Source organism: Mycteria americana, chromosome 5 (assembly GCF_035582795.1).
Source record: "Mycteria americana isolate JAX WOST 10 ecotype Jacksonville Zoo and Gardens chromosome 5, USCA_MyAme_1.0, whole genome shotgun sequence".
NCBI classification, from domain to species: Eukaryota; Metazoa; Chordata; class Aves; order Ciconiiformes; family Ciconiidae; genus Mycteria; species Mycteria americana.
The window spans coordinates 37,605,373-37,623,882 of record NC_134369.1 but is presented as its reverse complement, the minus strand read 5'-3'; the positions used below and the strand labels follow the sequence as shown (position 1 = coordinate 37,623,882).

Here is an 18,510-nt window from a genome sequence, read left to right as displayed (position 1 = left end):
GCACTCAAGTCACTTTTGGTCATACAGAGTATGACACGACGTAGAGAACCTGCCTTTTTAACCCTTACAAGCTTTCCTCTTACCTGAAATCCGGATTACGTGGGAAATTCTTGGCTGAAGCAGCATTAGTCATTTTGTTCATTAAACAAAGCCACTACGGGAGATTCTTAGCTGCAGTACAGTGTTAGTCATTTCATTCCTTGAGCGAAGTTGTTAACCAAGGGTCATCCCCTTGCACTCTTCCATAGTGACAAGGAGAGGGGGAGTGGGAAGGAAAAGGCCCCCGGCTCCCCGGTTCCTCCAGCCTGCCCTCCTCTCCCGCCATCGTTCCCCTCTCTTCCCCCACACCACCCGGCCCGCGTTCTTTCCAAGGGTGGACAGAAAGAGCTAAGGAGGATTTACGTTATTCCCCCTTTTGTGGACCCAATGTCCCGAGTGCTGTGCATTGCGACCAGTGGGCAGGAAGAGAAGCTTTTCATTAAGTGAATTAAGTTAATTAAGTGAAGATTGCTTTCATTAAGTGACTCCAGACAGCCGGCGGTAGCGGCGTTTAGGCACCCCTCTCCTCTACGTCCCAGCGGGCCGCCCGCAGACACCTGCGGCGGGCTGCGCCCCCTCAAGCGCTCCTCCCGGGGTGCCCGCCGGCCGCAGGGGTACGGTGGGCTGGCGGACACGGCAAGGCCAGGACACCCCTACCGCTCAGCGCGGGGCTAAGGGCAGCGCGACCGGCCGGGAGCCAAGGGGCCGCAGGGCAGGCCCGGGACGCCGGGCGGGCAGCGGGGCAGGCGCGGAACGGGTGCCAGACGCGGTTCACCGCAGGTTCGGGGGACGAGGGCCCCCGACGGCCTCGCCGCGGCTCCCCGCGGCTGGCGGGAAGGCGACAGGCAGCGGGCGGCGTCGCGCCCGGCGCGGGGCCGAGGAGCGGCGCGCGGGCCCTGACGGACAAGCGCCGTACGAGCTCGCGGGGCGCCCCCACGCGGCGCGGCCGGGCGCGGCGCCGCCCGTCAGCAGTGGCGCGGCGGCCGCCCGCTCCCCCGGCCGGCGGGGCGCGGCGGCGGCGGCGGCGGCGGCGGCAGCGGGCCCGTCCCCGCCCCCGGCCCCTGTGGAAAGTTGTCTCTGGCCGCGGGGCCACCCGCCACCCGCCTCCCGCTTCCTGCCCCGCCGCCGCTGATTGGCCCGCCGCGCGCCGAGGAATGCGAGCCACCCTTTAAAGGCGCGCGCGGCACCCGTTGCCCGCAGTGCCCCGGCAGCGCCGCTCCCGCCGCCCGCCGCCCCGCCCGGGACCCGCCGCTCCGCCCGCCCCGACGAGGCGCCGCTGCTCGCCCGCCCTCCCTCGCCGGGACAAGTCGAGGGCTGCCCGAGGATATTAGTCGCTGGTACGCGGAGGTACGGGAGGCCGGCGCTGCCCGCCCGGATCGCTCTCCCCGGAGGTAAGTGCTGAAGCCGCTCCCGCCGCGCTCGCTGTCCCCTCCGAGGGGGACGGGGGGCACCTGCCCGCGCCCCGCTGCGCAGCCTTCCCGCCGCCGGGGAGCCTCGGGAGCCGCTGGGGCCGGTGCGCCGGGCGGCGGGTCCTAGGTGCGACGGCAGCGCGGTGACCTTCTTCCTTGTGCCTGTCCCCAGGCTGGTTCAGAGACAGACCTTTGCCATGGGGCCAACGACTGTTCTCTTCCTCCTCCTCATGCTCGGCGTCTCGGAGGCCAAGCGCACTGCAGGTAAGACCAGCTCTGTGCTGGTACTCGGAGCAGTCAGGGAAGGGGGCGGGGGAGAAAAAGAGAAAACATTTCTCGGTGTCTGTGTAGGCAGCTGAACTGTGCTCAGTGGTGAAGAGTGCCAAAACTTTCAATGAACAAAAACTTTTTAACCTGAGCATCAGCTAGTTGGGAACAGGAAACTTTATCTGGTGTGGAATTTGCATAACCTTCAGAAATAGAAACGCAGAGTCTCCAGGACTTGAGTGCATAGCTTGTCCTCCTCTGCGTTGGGCAGAGGAAAGGGGGAACATGATGTAGGAGCTGGCTGAAGAAGGAGTGGGGCAGTAGGCTGCTATTGTGGTGCTATAGAGAAGCTGCTACTGTGCTTGCTGTCACCCAGCTGGACCAAGCAAGCTCACTTTGTTGTATCCTAGCATAGGACTATTTCCATATGGGCTTCTGCTGTCCATTTCTCTTCTGCTAGAGTCTAATGAGGTGCCGAACGGCTGCTACCTTTGTGTCAGTCAGCAGGTACCTGGCACTCCTGTGCCGACTGCTCCTGTACAAGAATGCACATGTACTGCCGCACAGCAGCTCCTGGTGGGACTGCCGTACCATCAGAGCTACTGTCTGTGCTCTAATGTACCTTGCACGATGTGCACCATGAGCCAATATGTAAAGCAGTTCTAGGAGATAGGCACCTACTCACCCTCTTCTGTCCCTTGCTCATGAAGCTTGTTCTGATCTTTCTGCAGAGTCCAGGAGTGATGATAACAGCGTCTTTGATCTCTTTGAACTCATCGGCTTCATTCGGAAGGGAGCTGGGCGCCGGGCACCCGGGGTGCACCTGGTGAAGGGACCAGAATCCTCCAGCCCCGCTTACCGCATTGAAGATGCCAGTCGCATCCCTGCTGTTCCTGACTCCAAGTTCCAAGACTTATTAGATGCCATCCATGCTGAGAAGGGCTTCATCCTCCTGGCCACTCTCCGGCAAGCCAAGAAGAGTAGAGGCACGCTGCTGTCTGTGGAACAGAAAGATGGCTCTGGTCATGTCTTCAGTCTAGTATCAAATGGCAAGGCAGGCACCCTGGACCTGAGCCTTTCTGGTGATGGCAAGCAGCAGTTAGTGTCGGTAGAGGATGCCTTGCTAGCTACAGGACATTGGAAGAATATCACCCTGTTTGTGCAGGAGGACCGGGCTCAGCTCTACGTGGGATGTGAGAAAATGGAGAATGCTGAACTGGACATTCCCATCCAGAACATCTTCACTAGGGACCTGGCTAGCAGTGCCAGGCTCCGTATTGCCAAAGGGGGAGTCAATGACAACTTCCAGGTAAGACTTTCACTTATGTTTTTTGCCTAGTATTTTCAATCATCTGCCTTGAAGGTGCATTAGCTACTCAACCAGCCTAAATAGCTACAAAGACATGGGTAATAGGGAGAAACTGTTCCACCACTGACTAGTTTGTGTACATCTGATACAGACCACCTCTAAATCTACTAAACTTTAATAAAGGAGACTGAAGGGTGAAGCATTAGATTTGCAGGGGTAGAACTTTTGCAGCACTAAGAAGGCACTGAAGCTTCCAAACAGGTAGTTGTAGTGTCATTGCTCAGCTGCTTATACAAGATTCAGAAATTCATGGTTTTTTCCTTCCTGCCTGGAGAGTTGCCAGGTCCTTGTGGTAAAGGATGAGAATGTTAGGAAGCAGGGCTTGTTATCATTAAGGAGAATAAAGCAATGTGTTTCACTTTGCAATCTGTCTGTCATGAAATTACTCTTAACGATCTTATGTGACCTTAAGTGCCTACAAGCTCTCCCTCCATGCAAGTTGTACTTCCTTCCCTTGCAGTCACTGCAAGTAGCTGTAATTCTTCCTCTGTCCACAGGGACTACTGCAGAATGTGCGGTTTGTGTTTGGAACAACTCTGGAAACTATCCTGAGGAACAAAGGCTGCTCCAGCTGTAAGTTTGCGATCTTCTGAATCCAATGACCTATTAAAAAATTTCTCATTACATTAGAAAGACAAGTTGAAACAGAACTCGGAAGTATGCTGACGTGCAAATCCACATTGCATAAGAAATAAGATTATACTTCTGCAGGCACCCTAATGAATCTGGTGGCAGCTGTTTAGCAGGTGTTACCCTGGAATGATAAATGCCCATGGTAAAAAATGCGTTTGCTTTATGTGTGTTTTTGTCTCTTAGCCACTAGTGCAATCATTACTTTGGACAACCCCATCAATGGTTCCAGCCCAGCTATCCGCACTAATTACATTGGCCATAAAACAAAGGACATCCAAGCAGTCTGTGGTTTTTCCTGTGATGAACTAACGAATATGTTCGTGGAACTGCAAGGGCTCCGGTCCATGGTTACAACACTTCAAGACAGAGTTCGCAAAGTGGTGAGTGTTGGTTAAATTCATGGTACCTTTCATTAACTGGCACTTAGTGGATGAATGATAACCTGCCCTTTGAGAGCCTGGATAAACAGTAATAACTTTACTCTGACTCTTGTGGAAAAGAGTGTTTTCTGTATTAACTTCTAAATATCTTCTCTCTGCTTCTCTCCCCTGCCTCCCCTTCCTCCCTCCCTCCCCCCCCAAGACTGAAGAAAATGAACTCATTGCCAAAGTGGTCCAGATCACTCCTGGAGTATGCATTCATAATGGAATCTTGCACAAAAATAAAGAAGAGTGGACTATTGACAGCTGCACTGAATGTACCTGCCAGGTAAGATTCCTCATGTTCATAAATCCTCAGTATATACATTCATGAGTTGAAATTAACAGATATTTCTAAATGGCAGTCTTTGTTAGAGTGAATCCTACAAAGAACTGGGCATACTACAGTAGCCAGCGAATTATTCAATTTATTTCATCCTACTACATCTCTGGTATAAATTTCATAGTGTTACAACAGTAGTGTGTTAGAAAATTATACAAAACATCACTCTGACACAGCTGTTAACACACTTCTAGTTCCTTAATTTGGGGAATGCCTGTATTCTTTACATAAGTCCATGAGTAAACTAAAAGTCAGCATTGATAGAACAAATTTGTAGTCCTGCCAGCTTTGCTCCCTGGAATACTTTAGATCTACCTTCTGTCCTCACTGAACCTCCTGCTAGCTTAGTAGGAAAAGACAGTCTAGTACTCAGTAAAGGCTGTTAAACTTACAGGGGTTTTCTTTATCTAACAAATGCTTCTAGCTGTGTCCTATTAGCTGTTACAGATTATATGGAACAGCAATCCCTTCCAGATTTCAGTTTAGCTGTTTAAATCCCAGGATCACCTGGCAGGATATTTATGCTTTGTGTTCTGCTTCTGCAGAATGTTGTAAAAGTACACCAAAACACACAGTTTCAGAGTTTCTTTAAACTCTTTGCTTGCTTCCTTTAACTGTAAGTATGCCTTAGCAAAAGCATCTCGGAGTACCAGTCTAACCTACTAGCGGGTTAACTAGCCTGCCTCTGTTTAGAAACTAAAGGCTGAGTATTTGTACGCATGCAGTCCAAGGCGTCTCACCAAGTTCTGCATCTGCTTCTGTAGGTCTCTACGTGTTTCTGTCTTGTAGTCAGAAAATGATACTGTGACTTCTGCATTTGCCTCTTTCCTACCAACCCTCTTACTCAATGTTAGCTGTAATTGCCTTAATGTAGTCATTCGCTTGGGGAGATTAAAATAGTAATCATAAGAGCATTCTTCTGACCAAGCTGCTACCTTCAAGAAGCAAAACTACAGGCTGCCCTTTAGCTGTCATTGAGATTGGAGGTGGGTGTTCTTACCCTGCCTGCTTGGCTTAAAGATCAAAGACCTCTAAGTATAAGTTATAGATTTCATGGCTCTTGAGCAGAGTCCACTAAACCCATTTTATCTTTACCACATAATCAGCTTAAATCCATATTAACTGAAAAGAAAGTTGGCTTCTCATTCTTGTTTCATTCCCTTGAAGTCTGACCTTATACTTTGGGTATCACGTGATAGTCTTTTACTTTAGCCAGCATCTGGTAGCTACTCCTGATGAGCTTCTGCAAAACCAAAATACTTCCGCTCTTGACTGAAAAATAATGGGTGAGAATGGGAATGAGATGAAGCTTGACTAAAAATACCTGGGACTACCCTTGGGTTGTATTAGCTCTAAATACAAGGGTCTCTGCTTTAGACGTGCTGTTGAGTCTTTGAAGTGCTGCAGAAAAGATCTCTTTATCATTTAACCAGACTCCAGACATTGTTTATATTCCACTTGCTTATTGCAATTCTCACAATTCTTTATAGAACTCTGCCACCATATGCCGGAAAGTGTCCTGTCCTCTCATGCCTTGTTCCAATGCCACTGTGCCTGATGGGGAGTGCTGCCCCCGATGCTGGCGTAAGTACTTAATACCTTCATACTTCTATAGCAGTTGGCTTCATCTAGCTAGACACGTGCTGCTCTAAAGTATACCACAACTGGATATAACCTTGCACCACTGGAGTAAGGTTAGCCTGATGCCTCTTTGACGTTAATCACTTAGGTGATGCATGTGAGCACTGAAACATTTGAACTCATGGCCTTTATCTTGCACAAGAAAGGAAGATGCATGTGGGTTTTGAGGACAGTTGTGTCCTTTTTTGTGGAGAGAGGGGTGGGAGAAAAGACTATGGAAAAACACATACCTGGAGACTTATTCAGAGCTGTAACAAAGCTGTATCCCTCTGCAGCTAGCGACTATGCAGATGATGGATGGTCTCCTTGGTCTGAATGGACTTCATGTTCTGTGACCTGTGGGAATGGGATTCAGCAGAGAGGGCGATCCTGTGACAGTCTCAATAACCGCTGTGAAGGGTCTTCTGTGCAGACTCGGACTTGCCACCTTCAGGAGTGCGATAAGAGATGTAAGTACTTAATCTACTCACACTGGTAATAAAACACAGGCAGCTTTTATTGGCTTAATGTTAACAACAAAGATTACCATGTAGCTCTGGCACTGGGATGGAGCGTTGGCTTCTAGCTTTAAGGACTTGTATTAATCAGGTAAAGGGGAGCAGATAGTTAATGCAGTAAATAAGCATGTTTGTGCACTGCTCCCAGGACAAAATTTGAGGCCAGTTTAGGTATGCAATTTCTCTAGTGACAAAATGACTTGATCTGTGATGGTGCTGAGCCTATCCAATATGTATGGAGTCTTTAGTACAGTTCTGGTACTGGCTATATCCTAGGTGCTGTGCAGCTGAAGTCTGTCCTTCAGAAACTCGATTAATAACAGACATCTCTCTCTTGTAGTTAAACAGGATGGTGGCTGGAGTCACTGGTCACCATGGTCATCATGTTCTGTCACTTGTGGCACGGGCATCATCACTAGAATTCGTCTCTGCAACTCTCCAGTACCACAGCTGAATGGCAAACCTTGTGAGGGTGAGGCAAGAGAAAACAAATCCTGCCAGAAAGATCCTTGCCCAAGTAAGTATGTCCAGGTGGTAGCTACTATTTGGTATCTTAAACAGTGACCATCCTGAGTAGTTGCTATATAATCCTCTCTCTTTAAAATTAGAGGTGGGCTAGGTAAAACCTCACAGGTTAGTTTTCAACGAAACTAAACTGTTTTCTATGGCTCTTCCATGGAGTTTGTTAATTCTGTCATTTGTGCCTGAATGATGTCTGAAGTGCTCTCACTGCAAAATAGTCCTTAGGTAGAAACCAGTTGCACCGCTGAATTTAAAGCTATACGTGTCTTCTAACTTCTATCTCCCTTTAGTTAATGGCAACTGGGGACCATGGGCTCCATGGGATGCTTGCACAGTAACATGTGGAGGAGGACTCCAAAAACGTAGCCGTCTCTGCAATAATCCTGAGCCTCAGTATGGTGGGAAGACTTGCGTAGGTGAAGCTACAGGGACTCAGGTCTGCAACAAACAGGACTGTCCAATTGGTGAGTCCATTTTCCCATAAACATCTGAAGGTTGTGGACAATCTCAAAAATAATGATTAAGAAATTTGACATAAGTCTGTAAAACACAAGTTGCCAGAATTTTGAACCAGCATATCGGCCAAATACAATACTGTAGCAGCATGGTAAGTGTCCCTCGCCTTAACACTTTCTCATTTGTTTCTCAGATGGGTGTCTGTCTAATCCCTGCTTTGCGGGGACTACGTGTACCAGCTCCCCTGATGGTTCCTGGAAGTGCGGTGCCTGTCCTGCTGGCTACCATGGTGATGGTGTCCACTGCCAAGATATTGATGAGGTAAGAAAACTAGAGTTTGCTCCTTGAAAGGAAGTGAAAGAAAATGGGAAAGGAGAATAAAATCCCAGTGTCTTATAATGCTAACTGTTGTTCTCCTCTATCTCAAACTTGTATTTCAGTGCAAAGAGGTTCCTGATGCCTGCTTTGTCTTCAACGGCGTGCACAGGTGTGAGAATACTGAGCCTGGGTACAACTGTCTGCCTTGTCCACCACGTTTCACTGGGACACAGCCATTCGGTCGCAGTGTTGAGGATGCCATGGCTAACAAACAGGTATTGTTAACTTGAGAACTGTTCTGGGCTATGAAATCTCACAAAGTTTCTAAACAACAGAAAGCACCCATGTATTTCAGGGAAGAAGGACTTAGTACATTTAATAAAACACCATCCTCTCTGATTCAGAACAGGAGGAGCATTAAGCAGTTTCTATTGGAGTTCAAAATGACTTTTAAAAATCACTGTCCTCCGCAACCATGGATATTATACATAATTTTAGGAGAGTAATTTAATCAGTATTCACTTATGATCCAATAATATGTGACTTAGATATTTTAGTGCTTGGTTCCATTTGAAAATAAATAAGGTTTGAATGAGAAAAATAATAATTAGTGCTAAGACTGCTACTGGAGTTGGAGAGTGGAAGAAAGTAATGTATGAGGCTTTTCCTTTTTTTTTTTTTTCTCTGACTGAAGGATCTCTGATCAAAACAAGCATGCATTCTCCATGTTTTATTTGAATCTCTGGGGAAAAATGAGAGATAAGATGTTTCCAGTGGATTTAATTTCTGTGTGGTCTTCTAGGTCTGCAAGCCACGTAATCCATGCACAGATGGAACACATGACTGCAACAAGAATGCCAAATGCAATTACCTTGGCCACTTCAGTGACCCCATGTATCGCTGTGAATGTAAACCAGGCTATGCTGGCAATGGCATAATCTGTGGAGAAGATACTGACTTGGATGGATGGCCAAATGAGAACCTTGTTTGTGTTGCCAATGCCACTTACCACTGTAAAAAAGTAAGTTTATCCTGTTTTCCCATCTACCATTGTAACAGCCTGTCTATCTGAGAAACACACAAAATATCTTAGGTTTGAGGTATAAAGCAAGTATCTAGAGCTATTAAACTATCCTTTCTGCAAATAAAACTGGTAAAATACCCCTCTGTTTAGGGATACCACTGTCAAGGTATTGCTAGGAGGCTCTTGCTGTTGCTTTAGATATTCCTGCAACATGGGAAAAAATGAAGCCTGACACAATTATAAATGTTTGTTAAATCTTCTAGGAAGACTCTAGTTTAGGCTGTACCTATATCAGCTTTGCTCTGACAGATATCTATCTCCAGGGCAAGAAAAAGAGGGTAAGATTCTCAAAAGCTGCCACATCTTTGCTTTAAAAATTATTTGAACTATGGCTTTCTAAGACTTATCTTCACAGTAATGACTAGCTAAAATTGAGAGAATTACAGTAAGATAATGCCTACCTGATTTGAGGCATTATGATTTTTGCCTAATGGTTAGATCTTACCTGCTAAAATCCCTATTGTAATCATGCCAGGAGTGAACACATCTGTGTACTTTCTCCTTTCTAGGATAACTGCCCTAATCTGCCCAACTCTGGGCAGGAAGACTATGATAAGGATGGGATTGGTGATGCCTGTGACAATGATGATGATGATGATGGTATTCCTGATGACCGGGTAAGACAACACAAGAACAGCATTTGAGAACGTAGCTCTCCCATTCCCCTTCCTAAGGCTGGGGTCTTCTGACCTTGATCTTGAGAGGACCATAGGAAATTGCTGGCACTGACAGCTATCCTAGAAACCTTTGGATATGCATAACTATGCAGACAAACTTTCTGCAGCTGGTTGAGCTTTGGAAGTGAATCTTCATTTTTATTCAGCCATTCCTACACTTGTGCAAGCAACGGGGTGTTTTGAGATAGAAACATTCCAGTTTTAACTGCATCCCTGCCTTTCATTTTGCCTTTCATGTAGCAGCACAAGCATAAGCAGAATCTGGTTAAAGCTTTAATTTGCCTCTTTTTAAAGCTTGACTTCTTTCTCGCTCTTGCAGGACAACTGTCCATTCATCTACAACCCACAGCAGTATGACTATGACAGGGATGATGTTGGTGACCGCTGTGATAACTGCCCCTACAATCACAACCCTGATCAAACTGACACTGACAACAATGGAGAAGGAGATGCATGTGCAGTGGATATTGATGGAGACGGTAGGTGGCCTCTAATCATTCCTTTAGATGGTTTTCTAATCACAGATTGATCAAATGTACCCAACGTACCACTGATTTCCTACCAGAATTTCATCCCTGGACACACAAGTTCTCCTCTGGTGGTTTCGGGGCATAAAGACTACTGAAGTAACAGTTATAGCTGGTGGAAATTTGCTTTGAAATATACGTATTTTGGCACAGTTAAATTCTAGCTCTATTCTTGCAGGCAGTAGGAACAGAAGCATGTGGCAGAGCTAGTGATGAGTCAAGTTTCAAAGCTTTCAAATGCTGCTCAAAATGCTTTCAAAAATATCTCAAGAAGTGTGTGGTGGCTTTATACAGCCCTTTGCAGCATTTAGGTGTCTGACTTTCATTCATGAACTCTCCTTAATTTTGCAGGGGTCCTTAATGAAAGGGACAACTGCCAATATGTCTACAATGTAGACCAGAGGGATACAGACTTGGATGGTGTTGGAGATCAGTGTGATAACTGTCCACTGGAACACAATCCTGACCAGGTAGGGGATTTGCATTGTATAAGTAGAAGACTGGTATTATAAAATATAGTATGTTGCTTATTGTAGAAAATATTTGAAGAACAAATTACAGCTTAAATTTGACTTGTCACAAATCATTCATATTAATTAGCCAAATGGTGCCTGTATAGCAAATAACATGCCCTCACAGTTCAAACAGCTGCTAGGTATCTTCTGAAAAGTAACTCTAGTGAAGATCTGAGAGACTACTGCATGTAGTAGTCTCCTAAACATTTCTCAGGTTTGTCAGTTGTGGTGATTCTCATAGTAAGGATATGAAATTCCTGGAAGCGCTATATGAAACCTAGGTAGGTAGGAACTACCTTCTTCATGGCCTGTAGTGCTGTGTTCACTTAAACACAAAGTCACTCTTTAGTCTTTGTCCTTAAGTGCAAAACAACTGCATTTAAAAAGATAATTTTCCTGCCAGTAAGTTGAATGCAGCACAGGTTGCTTTTCTCTAAGGAAAAGGTGTATTCTGACATTTTTAAAATTCCCCTTCATAAAAATCTATGGGGATCCACCCTCTCACACAACTTAAAGTTCAAAAATGTTTGAAGGCAGAAGTAGATAAAGCCTGTGCCATCCTGTCAAGTACAAGTCTAAGTTTAATAGCTTCAGGGACATAACTGGAATGTTTGAAGGGTTAGAAAAGCTGTTGCAAATCAGTGGAATCTAGTGTAGTATGGTCACGTAGCCTAAAAGCAGTGTTACTTGAAGGACTTAAACAGATAGTACAAAATTCCTTAGTCTTTGTCACTTGCTTTACTGCTTCCCCACCTGAGGGTGGAAAGTGCCTGAAGATCCTGTCAGGCAGTGTTTCTCTTAACACTTTGAAATCTTAATATAAGACTCCAATGGGTTTTCAAACACTTTTCTAATCAAGTTCTAGAAGCACAGATATTAGATTTCAAACAGCAGAATTAATAGATATTCAAACTGTGGCATGCCTTCTGTCTACACCAACACCCAGGGTCATCCACCAGTGTTGACAAGACTACTAGACTAAACCTTGAGGCAGCCTCAGGGATGACTGGATTGTTTTTCTTATTTCAGAAGCTGACTAAGCAAATGACTGGCTAAAATATGTGATCAGCAAGCACAGTAGTTCATGCAGTCTTTGACCTCTAAGGGAATAACTGTCTTGACTGACGAGTCAAGGGACATGAAGAGTGTTATAGGCTTTTATGATCAAGAAAATTATGATATGGTGTGGAAGCTGTAAAACCAAGACTTGTTAGACTATGTACCTAGCCAGTAGAAACTGTAACATTAAAACAGAGTAATCCTAGCCTTATCTGACCCTTGGAACCAGGGAGCTGCCAGAGAAGGTGGGAGGTAAAGTACCCTGTGTCCAGTATGGTAGACTAGTGACAGAATAGTCACACGGCAGAAGGGAGAAGAAAAGTTGATGACCACGCTGCTTTCTGCTGCTGTGGATTCAAACTAAAACCAGGGCAACACTAAAGCAGTCCAAAAGCAGTTAGCACAGGCAGCTTTAAGCATGTATTAATCCTAATACCTCACTACATATGTCTTGGCTCTTGCTAAAGCAAGCAGAAATCCCAATTAATTCTAGCTATTAAGACTCCTATTTCAGCCTTTTTTAAGTGGCTTTTTAAAGTGTTCTTTATTTTTTTTCCCCTTTCTTAGGAAGACACTGATTCTGACCGCATAGGTGATCAGTGCGACAACAACCAGGACATAGATGAAGATGGCCATCAAAATAATCTTGATAACTGCCCCTATGTGCCCAATGCCAATCAAGCTGACCATGACAAGGATGGAAAAGGTGATGCCTGTGACCATGATGATGACAATGATGGTATCCCTGATGACAAAGATAACTGCAGATTGGTTGCCAACCCAGATCAAGCTGATTCTGATGGTAAGATGATCAGTATCATAGTAACATTTTAAGAGTATCTTCCAATAGTTTGATGCTATATTTTTTTTCCACACTAAGGCTGGACAAAACTTCCAAGTAACAAAAAGATAGATAGAATGTCTGTACTGTTGTTATAGTGCTCCTCAGGAGTAAGGAGCAATGTGAAAATTACCACATATCCAGCTAATTCCTAAGTCACTATCAGGCTGAAGTGAAAGGGCATTTATACAGTAGCTGTTGTGGTTTCTGTAGTGTCTGCCAGCAGTATCTGGGCAGTCAGAGATCTGCAATCAAGACTTCAACTCTAAGTTGTAAGGCTCAAGCAAACAAAAATGGTGATATAATGGTGAAATTACTTGTGTCCTGCAGGTGATGGACGTGGAGATGCTTGCAAAGATGACTTTGACCAAGACAGTGTGCCAGACATTGACGATATCTGCCCTGAAAATGTGGACATTAGTGAGACCGATTTCCGAAGATTTCAGATGATTCCCCTGGATCCCAAAGGAACATCCCAAAATGATCCAAACTGGGTTGTTCGTCACCAGGGTAAAGAACTGGTTCAGACAGTCAACTGTGACCCTGGCCTTGCAGTCGGTAAGGCGTTACACTGTTTGTTTTTAGGTGGGGGGAGGAGGAGAACCTGAGAAACTATTAAGGAGTTGTTTAAGAATCGCAGAAGAGCAGCACCTAAAACTTTCTCCTTTAATGCCCCCATAGGTTTTGATGAATTCAATGCTGTGGACTTCAGTGGCACCTTCTTCATCAATACAGAAAGGGATGATGATTATGCTGGCTTTGTATTTGGCTACCAATCTAGCAGTCGTTTCTATGTTGTCATGTGGAAGCAGATCACCCAGTCTTATTGGGACTCCACACCAACCAAAGCTCAAGGCTACTCAGGTCTCTCCATCAAAGTTGTGAATTCCACCACCGGTCCAGGAGAACACCTTCGTAATGCTCTGTGGCACACAGGAAACACTCCTGGCCAGGTAAAAGTGGCACTTTAACCTACTCTTTTGCACTGTAAGGCAGGCTGTTCTTCCAACAATTTAGACACTTAGAGGGGGTCTGTACGTGCTGATCAGAATGGTATAGTCTTCTTGGCAAAGACCAATAACTTTTTAATTATCCCCAATCATGCAAAATATTGTATGAAATTAACAGGATTGCATGCTGCAGACAGGCTTTCCAGCACCAGTGAATCAATTGTTTCTGGAATTGTGGAGTAGTTTCCTATTTACGTATTTAAAAGTAAATTTAAATGCAGTTGACTTCAAAAGACGCCATTACAGAGCCTAATGACTTACTTTAAGCCTTTACTAGTCAAAATGATGATTGTCAAGGCACCTTCATGTCAAAATAATGGTTGTGTTTTCTCAGGCCTTTGGCTAATAAAAAAATGTTCTTTCATAGGTGAGAACTCTGTGGCATGACCCCCGTCACATAGGCTGGAAAGACTTCACTGCATACAGATGGCGCCTTAGCCATAGACCAAAGACTGGTTACATCAGGTGAGCATCATCTTTTATCTGAAGTAATTACCACAAGGAAAGCAGATATCTGTAAAAATGAACCTAGCAGAAGCTTGTCAAAGATGGCTGACCTATTGTCTCTTTGTAGGGTTGTAATGTATGAAGGGAAGAAAATCATGGCAGACTCAGGACCAATCTATGATAAAACCTATGCTGGTGGTCGGCTAGGATTATTTGTCTTCTCTCAAGAAATGGTGTTCTTCTCAGATCTTAAATATGAATGCAGAGGTAAGGAAGACATTGTATTTAAGAGATCCTATATAAATGAATTGGTTTGAAAAAGCTGCTCTCAAGAAAAATAGAATGGATTAAGAAATAAGAGCTAAGAGGGGAAGTTCACTCATGATCTTTCATGGCTCAATCTCAAGTGAGTTCTGCAGGCAGAAACAGGACACCTTCTTGATAAACTCTTCACAGTTAAAAGTTTAAATATATAAAATCTAAGTATATTTCTATACTGTTATTTCAAAGTATCAGAAATCCATGTTAAGTTCTAGATAGGAAATATATCTTGAATCTCCTTTAAAATGCTGACCAGGAGGATTCAATACAGCTGACAAAGTCCAAGGTGAAAATGCAAAATCTTGACTTTAGCAAGCAAGAGAGTAGTGTCTGACATGCAAAAAACTGATTTGCTTAAAAGCAAGCAAAGTAGAAGGCTGTCCATATACTGCACTCTTGCAGTTCAGTGGAGGTAAGTGCATATGACCAGTTCCAGGTGCCCTAGTCTTCTTAAATTGTGACTTCATTATGCAATGGTTACATAGACTAGATTCTGAAGTCTAATTCAAGAAAGTACCTAAGCACTCTGTTTTCTTTACCAATATGTTCTTTACAAATGTCTCTAGGGGTTGATGGCTTAGACAATTATGCATAATACACAGAAATATTTAAATATCTTAATTTTTTTATTCACAGATCCATAATCACAAGGTTATTGGATCCAGAGACTATTTAAAAATGCTGGTATTGCACCTTCTGAAACGTTTAGCCTTACAAATCCTGGGACCATTATATTATTCCTTCCTTTCTTCTTTCTGCGTAAATGTGGACTCGAAACACATGACCTGCCTCAAGAGAATGCTTTTGAGAGAATGAAAGTGAGAACATACTTGGTATCTGACCTCTGCTGAAGTGGAAGGAAACAAATGTGTCTTGCAAATGAGAATTGTCTTCACTGAACAAGAACACTTCTTTCAGTAGGAAAGACATTTGTTTGCTGTTTATCACAGTGCAGTGTCACTGCCTCTCTAACTGGAGGTCCCATGGAGTAGCATTTTGTAAAAAGAACATCTTTGGATGTGCTGTGGACTACTTAAACTGAAGACCTTTCATTGTGTGGGGAAAAGGGTTTTTGGGTGGGAGGGTGAACTCTTAAGTCTTTTTTTCTCTATGGGGGAGAGGAATTTTTTTAATGAGGGCTGCGCTACCTTGGTTTACATCCATTTAACTTGGAGAAATGATTATCATTTTATAAGTCATATCTTTCAGATGAAAACACAGCCTTATTCCATTTGTGGTGAGCTAGATCAGCTGCTGTATTACACAGGACAAAACAGATATCCTAAAACTGATTTCCATGGTGGGTGGGGCAAAGAAGATAAAAACTGGCACACTGGATCATACCAGCTTTGGGAGAACTGGGATTTACAAGTAGATTCTGTTTTTTCCTGATTAGATGCAGATCTTCCTTACCTTTAAATGTTTTCTTTCGGATATGGTGCCAGAAAGCACCGCCATCTCAGCTAGCACTGTGCTGTCCTTCAGGAAACCAGCATGTGCTTCACTTTTTATGGTTAAAAAGGCACAAAAGTAATAGTAATGAAAACATTCCTTTTCTACATGCCATAGATGCTTTAAACCCCTCGCTTCTTTGGAGGGGAGGGGAAGGGGCCTGTAGATAAAATACTGAAATTGTAAAATATTTATTTTTACCTATCCTTGATGTTATGACTGAGGAATTATTGATTAAAACAACAAGAAATGCGTCAAGACTATCCACTTAATCATTGTTACAAGTCTTCATGACTGTAAGATTGTAAATACAGATTATTTATTAACTCTGTTCTATATTGAACCTAGAGGGGTTTTAGTTGGGAAAAAAATCTTGTCTGGAGCAGATAGTGGTGATGTATTTGTTACAAAGAGCGGTTTTCCCATAAAGGCTTTGAGGTGCAGGGAGAAGTAGTGGGGTGGGGAATGGGATGTTTGTTTTTCTCAGTCTGAGCTCAATGTTGGCTTTTCCTTTCTTTGTGCAAGGCAGTCGGTAGCCTGGCAGGCAACTGTTCTGCAGTGCTAAAACCCAAGTTCCTTTAGATGGTAGCAGTTCCTGTCTCATCCATAGTGCTAGAGAAGAGGGAATGCCATTTACCATCTTAGTGGTTATTTAGTGCTGGGAAACATCTGCAGTGCTTTACCACTGGTCAGTGGGCCTGACACAAAACCAGAATACCTGCCCTGAGGTGATTGCAGAGAGAGGCACAATCAGTAACCGTTCAAACCGGCTATTTGTGCCGCTGCACGCTAATTATTGTCACTAGCTGATGTGCAGCTACAAAAGATGGAATTCTTCATGGACTAGATGGAATTTCAGAAGCTCCTTGCAAAAGAGGGAGAGGGCTTGATGTACATTAAAAGACTGTTTTCCCCAACAGAAGGGGCAGCATCCTTATACCTATAATATTTCCTTGTCTTTTCAAAAAAGGAAAAGAAATGAACACAGTGAAAGTTTTACGTACAAATATTACCTCATTGTTGTGTGACTGAGAAAAACCTTTGGATTAAGCAGAGTTCAAATGTCTAACAAACTTTAAAGCTACTGTAGTACTAAAGTTAATGCTGTACATAGTCAAAACTTCTTTGCAGAAAATGTATTCCCAGTAAGGAAATGGCATTGGAAAAAAAGTCAAATACAATTTCTAATGTTGTGTTATATTTTTTCCTGTCATCTTGTATACCATTGCTTGTATTTTTATAAATTATTTTTCTCATTGCCATTGTAATAGTTAATCACATAATTGTGTAGATATGCTATTTAAATAATTTATCATGAAATGCTACCTGTAGAGTTAGTATTTCTATTTTTATAAAATGTTTGCACACTGAACTGAAGATTTTTTGCTTCCCTCCTCCCAGTGTTTTTGCTAGCATAATTTTCTAAGAAAATGCTTTTTTGTAAACATTTTTAACCATTTTCCATTTTAAAGTTGTGTAAGGTGTACAATAGAGCTTCTTACATACAAAGAACAATAAACCAACAAGGACATTTATATTTACACCTTTGTGTTCTAGTTTTATTCATGCTTTGTAATACCTCTGTGGATCACCAATGTATTAATTCATGTCAAATTTGGCATCTCTACAGTCTTTACATTAAAATACATTAAAACTATGATGAGGGGATGCACCTGAGCTTTCACCCCAGGTATAACAGCTTGTCTGCAGTGGTCAGCTGGCAAACTTTATTCTGAAGGCTTCACTGAAGACTTCTGTAAGCGCAGACACAGCCATGCTGCCCTTGATGCAGCCACAAGGTGAAACAATCTTTAAGGGATTTCAATCATCCCCCAGCCAGGCCTACCTCTTTCTTTCTTTCACGTGAAAAGAGACAGCATGATGGCTATCTGCAGGGGCAGATCAATATCTGTTAATATCTGTTCTAGACTGAGACTGCTAGTGTGATCAAAAGCTGATGATGTGGCACTGTGTCAGCTGCTGGAACATGCTGCTAAAAAGAAGAGCAGTTAAGATGAGTTGCTCAGTCTTTACTTACAGCAGCAGTTTGTCTCATGAGCCCTTTAGCAAAGCCAGGTGCTATATTAGGAGTGCTAATCCACAGGAGAAGTGTATTTAGGGGGTCCTGCAGGTGTACAAAATTAATCTCTACATCTCCTTTTCCCAAGGATGAAGAGTCCTGTTCTATGAAATTTTTTCCTATTTTTCTGTCACTAAACTTTTGAGGGCAGTCCTGTATATTTTATTTTATCCCACTGAGAACAAGGAGAAAAAAGACAAAGAACTTCTGACCTGTTCCTTCCAAAATATGAGTGGCTGCTGAATTTCTGCCCTAACCAGTTACAGGATTGTCTGCTTCACTTCTCTGGAGTGAGACGTGGTAGTCTCTTGTGGGAGTGTACCATCAGTGTAACCCATCTGGGCCTGCTGTACCAAATGTCCTGCAGTTCTGGTCTCAAATTCTCTTCTTGCCTCCCAGGGGCACTAAGAAGAGCAAGAACTACAAAAAGCAAAGAAAGTTCCCACCTCGAGAAATCCCTATTTACTGTACTTGCAGGAAGAATGAGATACTCTGGATTTAGAAAGCCAATCAGTTATATGAACAGATATATCTATATATTGCTATATGTAGGTCTAACCAGAAGTTTAAAGAAGAGAACTGCT

At 43.8% G+C, this 18,510-nt stretch overlaps 1 protein-coding gene across 1 annotated transcript; it reads left to right on the top strand.

Annotated features, from left to right (window-relative positions):
* Nucleotides 1-1,236: 1,236 nt before the first annotated feature.
* On the top strand, nucleotides 1,237-17,387 carry THBS1 (thrombospondin 1). Its single transcript, XM_075503009.1, has 22 exons — nucleotides 1,237-1,430; nucleotides 1,621-1,712; nucleotides 2,447-3,024; nucleotides 3,582-3,657; nucleotides 3,901-4,097; nucleotides 4,300-4,425; nucleotides 5,970-6,063; nucleotides 6,396-6,569; nucleotides 6,958-7,134; nucleotides 7,430-7,603; nucleotides 7,789-7,916; nucleotides 8,036-8,188; nucleotides 8,716-8,934; nucleotides 9,507-9,614; nucleotides 9,994-10,153; nucleotides 10,553-10,671; nucleotides 12,343-12,577; nucleotides 12,947-13,174; nucleotides 13,298-13,569; nucleotides 13,994-14,091; nucleotides 14,201-14,340; nucleotides 15,031-17,387. Exons 2-22 carry the CDS (start codon nucleotides 1,646-1,648, stop codon nucleotides 15,036-15,038), a joined length of 3,531 nt encoding a protein of 1,176 aa, XP_075359124.1. The 5' UTR covers nucleotides 1,237-1,430; nucleotides 1,621-1,645; the 3' UTR covers nucleotides 15,039-17,387.
* Nucleotides 17,388-18,510: the final 1,123 nt, after the last annotated feature.